Source organism: Fukomys damarensis, unplaced genomic scaffold (genome assembly GCF_012274545.1).
Source record: "Fukomys damarensis isolate Sample0158 unplaced genomic scaffold, DMR_v1.0_HiC HiC_scaffold_12, whole genome shotgun sequence".
Taxonomy (NCBI): Eukaryota; Metazoa; Chordata; class Mammalia; order Rodentia; family Bathyergidae; genus Fukomys; species Fukomys damarensis.
In genome coordinates this window covers 5,164,215-5,174,801 of record NW_022900924.1, presented here as the reverse complement: position 1 = coordinate 5,174,801, position 10,587 = coordinate 5,164,215, and the positions used below count along the sequence as shown (strand labels likewise).

At 38.1% G+C, this 10,587-nt stretch overlaps 1 protein-coding gene across 1 annotated transcript in view; it reads left to right on the top strand.

Moving 5' to 3' along the window:
* Window positions 1-10,587, top strand: part of Eif4enif1 (eukaryotic translation initiation factor 4E nuclear import factor 1) — a 49,786-nt gene that overhangs the window by 12,620 nt on the left and 26,579 nt on the right. Inside the window, exons 3-6 of the mRNA XM_010603846.3 lie at window positions 3,425-3,498; window positions 5,711-5,838; window positions 9,725-10,011; window positions 10,266-10,467. Of these exons, the coding sequence (XP_010602148.1) occupies window positions 3,425-3,498; window positions 5,711-5,838; window positions 9,725-10,011; window positions 10,266-10,467 (691 nt within the window). The remainder of the gene's footprint in view (window positions 1-3,424; window positions 3,499-5,710; window positions 5,839-9,724; window positions 10,012-10,265; window positions 10,468-10,587) is intronic.

The following is a 10,587-nucleotide window of genomic DNA, read 5'->3' as shown; positions in this document are numbered from 1 at the left end:
AAAAAAAAAAAAAAAAAGGTTTCAAAAAAACCCACCACTTAGAAAGTTTTGTGTATTGAGAATGTATACATTTAAGTGTAAAGTGTATTACCCTTGGCTTAATATAATAGGGTTCTTAGTTTAATATTTGAGGAGCAAGGGAATTTATAATAATCTTTGAGTCACTTCTAGTAATAAAAAGTTGCTTTACAGTTCCTTTTTTTTCTTGTAATAGTATGTGTATTTTTTATATTACAAGGTCCTGTTTCTACTGGAATCTTTTTCTTTTCCCTCCCCTTTTTATTTTGGACATTCTGGGGATCCAGTACAGGGTCCCAGGCATGCTAGGTAAGTGCTTTACCACTGAACTACAAACTGCTCTAATTGGAAAATTTTAAACCTTAGGATTTCTGCACTGTCATATCTTTTTTTTTTTTTTTTTGGTACCAGGAATCAAACTCAATGCTTGTCAAACAGGCGCTGTGCTGCTGAGCCGCATTCCCGGCTCTGTACTATGCTGTCTGCCATTGGTTTTATCTGCTGTTGGTCCATTTGCCTTTTCTCTGGACTCTGGTCTTTACTAGTGATTTACATGGGATGGATGTATCAGTGCTTTGACAGCTTAATTTGGACAACCTCTCTAGATACTGTCTTTTTTTTTTTTTCTTCTGAGATAGGGTCTTGCTATGTAAAGTTCATGCTAACCTTGAACTCACTAACCCAGGCTGGCCTCCAACTTGAAGTGGTCCTCCTGCCTCAGCCTCATAAGTCTGGGATTATAGGCATGCACCATCACACCCAGCTGTAGACATTGTCTTTTATTTAAACTCGATTTATGTTAGTCTTCTAAACTTTTCTCGGTGTTTCTATCCAGTTAATATACTGATAATTTATAAGTAAATCTTAAAATGCAAATGTTTAATCCATATCCTGGTTTTAAAACTAAAATGTCCTGTGGTCATAGGGCTTTGGCTTTCAAACATTGAGAAGCTTCAGGTACCTGAAGACTCTGAGTGAATTCATGGTATGTTTATGTGCAGTGATTCCTGCAGGCCGAGCATGCATTCTCCTCTTTTGAGGCCTCAGATGGGAATGTTGCACAGATCATGGCATGCTGGTAATGCTTTTTTTCAAGGCAATTGCAGAATTGTTGCTGGAACTGAAAGTTTGTGAATCATGTTTTTTACTTTATTATGAATATGTTTGTTTTGGTACCGGAGATCGAATTCAGGACCTTACAACTCGGGACCTTGCACTTGTGAGGAAGGTTGAAGGATCACTGAGCTAAATCCCCAGCCCAATATGCTTATGTTTAAACTGGTAGCAACAGGAAATGACAGATTTTGTGTATATGCATGTATATGAGGAGGTATTTGTGTTAGTGTGTGTATATTTGTGTGCATATTTGGATGCATTTACTTCCTGACTCTGGTGAAAGGGTCTACAAACAAATAAGGACATACTCAACCCCAAGACCTTAAGGAACTAGAGCATTTCTGGGAAATGGCTGACTTCAAGGATTGGACAGGGTGGGTACAAGATAAGCCAGAGAGTAAGGTGGTGCTTTTTCAAAATAGATAGAGTCATGTCGAAAGGACACATGAGCCAGCTTGAATAGACTCCCAGTGACAAAATTTGGGACAATTTGTGTTGCAAAATAATGAAGGACCTTAATGAATTATGGACTATTGGAAGAACTAAGAATCTGAGTCTATTGTCAGTATATAGAGAAATGGAGAAGGAAGGGCTTAAGCTTAAAATATAATCCCAAGTGCTAGCAGATAAATATGGAGAGAGGGCTGAAGTTCAAAAATAAGGGCAAGACCAGGTGTGATGATACGTGCCTGTAATCCCGGGACTTAAGAGGCTGAGGCAGGAGGATTGCTGTGAGTTCCAGACCATCCTGGACAAAGGGAGTTAAAGGCCAGCCTGAATTCGAGTGAGCCTTGTCTCAAAAAGACAAAGGGAGGAAATTCATCACTAGACACTATGTCTACGGTGCACATTATGAAAACCAGGATATTTGGACGATTTTAAGATGCTTCCCCACGGATTGCATACTACCTGCAAGTAGGAAACAGTAGAGAAACTAGAGAGCATCTTAACAAAGTCATCACTGGGGCAGCTGAATATCGTGGCATCCAGCAGCAATGCTCTAAGAAGGACACAGTATTCTGCTTTGGAGATGCTTATCCTCAATCATGAGATAACTTTAGCCAGACCTAAAATGAATAAGATTCTCTTGGACTGTGGAAATGTCACTGTCATAATAGAGGAAGGTTGTAAAAATGTTCCAGATTGAAGGAGACTAAAGAGGTGTGACAACCAGATACCTGATCCTACACTGGATACTGTGTTAAAGGAAGGAGAAAATAAAAAGACACTGTTGGATCATTTGACAAAATTGGAACTGGGAGAATAAAGTATTATCAATAACTGTAGATAGACGCTGGGTGTGGTGGCACACTCGGGAGGCTGAGGCAGGAGGATTGCTGTGAGTTCGAGACCAGCCTGGGCTACACAGTGAGTTCCAGGTCAGTCTCAACTACATAGTGAGACCCTATCTCAAAAAACAAAACAACAGGAAAAAAAAAAAAAAACCGTAGATAGATAAAGCTAACATAGATAAAGATAAGGCCTTCTTGACCACAGTCTGCACAACTAAGTCCCAAAGGCATCCATTGTGTGACAAATTTGCATCCGTCCTCTGCATCCAGAATGATACCAGCAATTACCATGTTTGAGAGAGTGCAAAAATTGTCACTCAGATCTTTTTCTATATGGCCAAATTCTCTAATGGAACTGGTTCGAAGTTTTAAAAGGGTACCCTCATTCTTTAGAAATAGGCGCTCAAGTATATAGGGGTGAAGGAATCATGACTTAAAACAATTTACTTCACGTGGTTATAAAAGAGTTCTATGTAGAGAGAAAGCAAGTGATAAAGCAAATGGCAGGAAATGTTAGCCGATAAAGTGAATAGCATGTGGGCGTTTTCTGTGCTTTTTTTTAGTCTTGCAACTTTAACTGTAACATTTTAAAAACAAAAACTATCCTTTTGTGATTTGGCATCTAATGTACTTAAATAGTGATAAGATTAGTTGGAGGTTGTATCTAAGACTGAAGCCTCCATGCTTTGATGAGCATTTGGTGTTGTGGGCTGTGATCTTATTATTGGACAGTGATACGGGAAAGAGTGTGTTTTAGCAAGAACTGATCACTTCAAGAACTGATCACCACTAAGTGATCAGTATCACCACTTGATAATTTTTATTTGGGTTTCTTGTAGGAAACTTGATCTAATTCCAGTTCTTTCTGGAATAAATCAAAAGTATCAATAAAGAGTGTGTGAAGTGCTTAAGGTAGACACAGCATTACTCGGAAGTAAGTTGAAGGTGTGTGGCCTGAAAAATGTGATTCAAAATTCCCATTTGCTTTCTCTTTTTAGGAGGAGCTCTTGGATATAAAAGAACGCCCCCATTCCAAACAGAGGCCTTCATGCCTCTCAGAAAAGTACGACAGGTATGGCTGTCATTTTGAGTCATTAACTTCTTCTAGTTACTTTTTTGTTATACCACACTTGGTAAATTAAGAATTATATTATTTTGAATTATTTTTTGTAGAATTATTAGAGAGGGAGTGTAAGAGGTAATAAACATAGACTTTAACTGGTAAGGAAACCAAAACTAGAAAATGCCTGGGTCAAAATTATATGGAAAGCAGAACAAAGACTGAAACCAAGGAGTCCTCATTAGGGTCTTTTCTCCAGACCTTATGGTCCTTGAACTGTGCTTTGAGAGTACTTCAAGGGCCAACTTCAGCATTTTTTTTTTTTTCTTTCTTTCTTGTTTTGGTACCTGGGATTGAACTTGGGTCCTTTTGCTTGCAAGACAGGTGGTAGAACCACTGAGCCACTGAGCTGAATCCCCGCCTCTGCTTCAGCTATTCTGACCAGTGGGAATTTAAGCCCTTTACCAACCCCCATCCTATTCCCTTCTGAGTCTCACCCCTCCCCTGCAAGAAGCTCTCAGCCATTTAGATCATTCTTATGGCATCTTAGGCTTCTTTACAAAGGTAAAAGGCTTTGGTTTGAAGAGACTATCTCTAAAATGGCCTGAAATTTTCCTACAGTAAACCTACATTGTACATTTTGTAGTGATTCTCTAAAATGGCCTGAAATTTTCCTACAGTAAACCTACATTGTACATTTTGTAGTGATTCTTGAATATCAAAGTAGATGTTCATCTTTTTTTTTTTTTTTTTTTTGTACTAGGGATCGAATTTAGGACCTTGTGCTTGCAAGGCAGGCGTGCTGCCACTGAACTAAATGCCTGGCTCATATTAATATATAAAGTGTCATGTTTAATTTTCTGGTTGAATAGGACAGACTTTTAAACAATTTGTATAGAGACTGTTCACCAGGTCTGTTAAATCTAGATTTTTACCATATTCTCCTGCCAAAGGTGGTACTGGAATAATGACTGTTCTGATTGGCTAGGATTTTTCTTGGGTTTCAGGTAAGCTAGTTTTTGTGGGTTTTTTTCCATTAAAGCTATAAATCTTTTTATGCCTCAGGTTGTAATTTATTATTACATCTATTTCTTCTTGGCAAAAATAATTATGAGCAGACATAGTAGACTTTATTCTGAAATAGAAACATTGTGCCTACTGATAACACTAAAAACAGAGGAGAGAGCATTAGTCTGTTCTTTTTCTTTTCAAGAATGAAAATTTGTTGGGTTCTTAAATGCCTAGGTAATCCTCACAAATGTCCTAGCAGATAGGTAATCATGAGAGGTTTTGAGATGGAGAGGTTGGCTCACTCTTACAAAAATATCCAGGTTTAGGGTGTAGTGATAGAGTATGTGCCTTTGCATATATGAAACTTTGTGTTCATTCTCCCAGCAGCAAAAAGAAGGAAATGTTCAGTTGGTACCTGCTGTATCATAAATATCAGGTACTTTCAGATAACTCCCTGCTTTCTTGAAACATTGGTCAGTTAAAGGATATAATCAGTTACTCTTAAGTGTTTATTATTCCCCACTATAGGCTGGGAGAGATGAGTATTGGAGTATGGTGCTCATATACAGTATGGCCTGATCTGATCTACAGTTTGAAATCCTTGCAAAAGATGCAGCCCAGCAGCATGTCCAGAATGTCCTTGATGATGGTGGCAGAGCTAGAATCTGGTACCGGATTGTTGGGTTTCAGAGTTTCTGTTCTTCAGTAGTATGCTAACTGCTACCTCGTTAGAAAATTACAAGCACCTAAATGCCTAAGAGCTGTCCCACTTGTGGAAAAACTAAGATTGGGCATAGGGGGGGGAAAAAAAATATATATATATATATATATATATATCTAACATTTCAGGACATGGTTCTGGTGAAAGGCTTAGAACTTACTAGCCTTTAGTGAAATGGTTAGTCAGTATTTATGGACTTTATGTAGAACAGGCATAGTTATTATAATCCATGTGTGCTCCAAGGATTGTAGTCTAAATGTTTCATTTGTGTACTGACCATTCTCAAGTTCCTATTAGTATTAAGTTATCGACAACAAAGTATTACTAAGTTTTGTTTTCATTTTAAAAGACAACCATTCTGAAGGCAACTGTGAAGTTTTTTATATTGGAAAGAGGTTTCCATAACTTTTTCCTTAAAAGAGGCTTAGAAATTAGACCACATATGTAGTTTTTTGCTGCAAATGCTAACTGTTGGTACCTTTTGACCTATAGTGATGGTGTCTGGGACCCTGAGAAATGGCATGCTTCTCTCTACCCTGCTTCAGGGCGGAGCTCACCAGTGGAAAGTCTAAAGAAAGAGTTGGATACAGATCGACCTTCCCTGGTGCGCAAGATAGTAGGTGAGCACAGAGCTACTCATAACTGGGGAGCAATAATTTGGGAACGTGGTCTTGGTTGCTGGTTTCATTCCTAGCTCTGAGAATTTTTTGCATTGGGGAAAAATGTCATCAGGAAACTTGATTAACCAGTTGTATTTTTCCTAATTAGTAGGGTAAAGTCAGTTTCCCTATATAGAAGTGGCAAGTAGTCTGTGTTAGGCTGTGTGCTGTTGAATTAAAAGGACTGATGTCTTTCATTGGTATGTGTAACTGAGTTAGATGTGGTAGGTAACATAATGCTGTTCTGGAAATCTTGTCATGCTTCCTCTTATACAGGACTGGTCCTGAGGTATAAATCACTTCTGACGAGTGTTAATTCATAATGATTGTGAGTAGAATACAGAGTTTGGAAACAGTTTGGGACTAGAATAAAATTTAATCTTCCATGCCTTTACCCTTTAAGTTAGAAAAAGTATTTAAGGGCGAAATGGAGGCCTGAAAATATGAGCCAGTCACAGGACTTGTTACAAGATATCATTTTGAAACTGGGCAGGCACCTGTAATCCCCAACTATTTGGGAGGCTAAGGTAGGAGGATCAAAGTCAGCATGGGCAACTTAGACCCTGTCTCAAAATAAGATAAAGATTTGGAGATGTATCTCAGTGCACAGGCCTTGGGTTTACTTCCTAGGACTAGGGAGGAAACAAAACAAAAACAGCAGTCCTTTTGCAATAAGAAAAAGACTTGTCATAAAAACTTGGAACTGAGCAAGAAAGATTGGTTTGACTCGTTTGAGAGGTAAGATTCTTCTGCACAGTCCATCAGTAATATATTTAGTGCAGTAGAATCCTCTAAGGAAATTTTTTTTTTTTTTTTTTTTTTTTTCTGGTACCAGGGATCGAACTCAAAAACTTGTGCTTGTGAGGCAGGTGTGGTGCCACCGCACTAAATCCCTGTCAAGGAATTTGTTCTAACAGTCACTAAAGATATGCCCTTTATTTAAATGATGGAAAGTTAGAAGGAATCTAAATATCCATCAGTGAAAATGGGTTGAGTAAACTTTGATATATCCATATGTAGGAATATTACGTTGTCTGAGAATAAAAGTGTATTTGAAATATGTTTATTGCAAATGACATTCATTGATGATGTAGTTATTCATAATTGTGCACACTATATCTTGTTTCTGAAGAAAATAAAAATCTGAGACTGAACAGAAGTTCCTGAAAGGTATATACGAAAACATTCCAGTAATAGCTGTTGTTAGTAAGAAGATTAAAGCAGGTTTTTCTCATTTCAGCTGATCTTCAGTTTTCTGGTTTTACTGGGAAGAGATTTGGTGGCGGGGGGGGCTGGGATCAAACTCGGGACCTTGCGCTTGCCAGGCAGGCAGCAGCACCACTGAGCTAAATTCCCAGCCCTAGGAAGAGATTTTTTAAACATGTGGTGACATGTTTGTTTTCCTTACACCTTTTTTAAAAAATATTTTTTATTGGTATATTTTAGGTATATAATACAGTTACATTTATCATTGGGATCTTGTACCTTTACATGATGTATCTTGTTTCTTATTTTTTCCCCATTCCCCCACATCCCTTCCCTATTTACAAATATTTTGTTTCTGTTTTTTTCTTTTCTTTTCTTTTTTCTTTTTCTTTACCTTTCCCCTACCCCTTCTACATCCCCCATACCTTTAGATCTTTTCTTCCTATTATACAATATCAATTATACATCTTGATCCTTATTTACACTTTTAGTTTATCACACCAGAGAAACTGTGGGATTTACACGTGTGTCCTGTTAATTTCACTTAAGAGTTTATCCTCAATGTACATCCACTTAGCTATAAATGTCTGTAGTTTCTCATTCTTTATGGCTGAGTATATGGCTGAGTAGTACTCCACTTTATAAAAAAAAAAACAAACACATTTTCTTTATCCAGTCTCCAGTTGATGGACAATTGGGCTGTTTCCAAGTTTTAGCTATTACAGACTGTGCTGCTATAAACATGGGTGTGCGTATATCACTGTGGTATGATTCTTTTAATTCTTTTGGAAAGGTAACCCGGCAGAGGAATATCTGGGCCGAATGAGGCTTCCAATCCTAGTTGTTTAAGGTATTCCCATGATTTCCAGTGGTTACACCAGTCGACACCTTTTCTTACAATAAGTAGCCTGCACATACAGCGTTCCACTTAATATCCACACATATATACCTGCCTCGAAAGTGCAAGGACCTGTGTTCAATCCCTGGTACCAAAAAAAAAAAAAGTTGAACATGTGTGTGTATATATAAGTGAAGCCATTATCACAATCAGAATAAATATATTTCCATCACCCCTGGAAATTCCAGAGTCCCTCGGTCTCTACTTTTAACACTTCCTCATGTTGCCCCACATTCCCCACCCCTAAGCACTGAACTGTTATCTTTTTATTTTTTTGGTGCTAGGAGTCAAACTCAGGAACTTACACTTGTCAGGCAGGTGCTGCTCGGCTGCATGCCTGGCCCTGATTTCTATCACTATAGTTCAGTTTATATTTCCTAGAATTGTATATAGATGGTATTATTATAGTATGTACTCTGTGTGTGTAGCTTCTTGCACTCAGAATAAAGACTCATCCATGGTGTTGAATGAATAAGTATTTCTTTTTGTTGCCCAGTAGTCTTCCATTGTATGGATTCACTGCAGTTTACTCATTTATCTGTTGATGAACATTTTAGGTTATTTCTAGATTTCGGCTGTTAACAGCCATAGGTGCTATGAACCTTTATGTACAAGCCTCTATAGACATATGCTTCCTATTCTTCTTGTCTCTCTGGGAATAGAATATCTGTGTCATATAGTAGGCGTATATTTAATGTTTTGAGAAATTGGAAAATTGTTTTCCAAAGTGGTTGTACCATTTTACATTTCCACCAGCAGTGTCTGAGCGTTCTGCTTGCTCCATATCCTCACCAGCACTTGGAATGGTCACTCTTTTTCATTTTAGCCATTCTGATAGGTGTAGTGGTATCACATGGTTTAATTTGCATTTCTCTAGTGACTAATGATATTGATATTGACTATTGATGTTTTCATGTGCTTATTTGCTATCCAGTAACCTCTTTGCTGAAGTGTCTGTCCAAGCCATTTGTCCATTTTAAATTGTTTTGTTTTGCTTTTCTAATTGTCTTTAAAGAGGTTTTTATATGTTCTGGATACATATGTCCTTTATGAGAAATATTCCTTGAAATGTTTTCACCCAACAGTCTGTGGCTTGTCTTTGCGGTCTCTAAACAGTGTCTCTCAACAAAAATTCTACATTTTGATCAAGCCCTGTTGATCAATTTTTAAAGATGAATTGTACTTTTGTTATCATGCCTGAAAAAACTGTGACCCAACATCACAAATATTTCATCTTGTATTTTCTTCTATAAGTTTTAATTTTTCAGGTTTTACATTTAGATTTGTGATGCATTCTAAATTAACTTTTATACATGGTACTAGGTTTAAAGTTCATTTTTTTGGTGTATGAATATTCATCTGTTCAGCACTGTTGAACACAGTTTTGAAGAGACACTTTAATCTCTTAAGCAGTTATTTTCTTAACTACTTAAACCTATCGTAGTTTATTAGTGGACAAACATTTGCTAATTATATAGATAAGATCTTAGTCAAACTAAAGGCACTGCAGACTAATCACAGAAAATAATTCATTGTAAAATAAATTTATTGCTCCAAAAAAGAACGTAGAAGTCTTGGTCTTATCTAAATATATAATATTGTGTTACTCTAAAGCATAAGTCCAGTGTTACTGATACAACTTTACCAACCCTCCCCCTCTCCTTACCCTTGTGGGCAAATCACCTAGAGAAGAAAAACTCCCTTACTGATATGCTTAACTTTCTCTTTTCCACATCTTTCCAGATCCACGAGAGCGTGTGAAAGAAGATGACTTAGATGTTGTTCTCAGCCCACAGAGACGGAGCTTTGGAGGCGGCTGCCATGTGACAGCTGCCGTTAGCTCCCGCCGCTCGGGAAGTCCGCTGGAAAAAGACAGTGATGGGCTTCGCCTGCTAGGGGGACGAAGAATTGGCAGCGGGAGGATCCTCTCTGCCCGGAACTTTGAGAAGGACCATCGCCTTAGTGATAAAGATCTGCGGGACTTGAGAGACAGAGATCGAGAGAGGGACTACAAGGACAAGCGTTTCAGGGTTTGTCTTCTGGACTCTTTGGTACTTCACATGCCTGAAGACTTGGTATTCACTTCATTTAAATCTGGTTACTTTGAGAACCATTCTTAAAGCAGACAGAGAGCGCTGGGTGGGCCGGGGGCGTGGTAATGGGGTTCAAGTCTGCAGCATAGTCTTTTCCTTTCACCATCGAAATTACCTCACTCATTACTATCCTGATTCAAATACAAGTGTTTTGCCTAGAATTTTATTTTTTTTTATCTTGTACTTTCTAGAGGGAGTTTGGGGATAGTAAACGTGTCTTTGGCGAGCGTAGAAGAAATGATTCATACACGGAAGAAGAACCAGAGTGGTTCTCAGCTGGACCCACAAGTCAGTCTGAAACCATTGAACTGACTGGTTTTGATGATAAGATACTAGAAGAAGATCACAAAGGCAGAAAAAGAACAAGACGACGGACAGCCTCTGTAAAGGAAGGTCAGCACAAACTTCAGGAGGGAAGTTTATTGTTTTAAAACGAGGTGTGAGGGCTGGGAATGTAGCTCAGTGGCACTGAGTTCGATCCCTGGTACTGCAAAAAAAAAAAAAAAAAAAAAA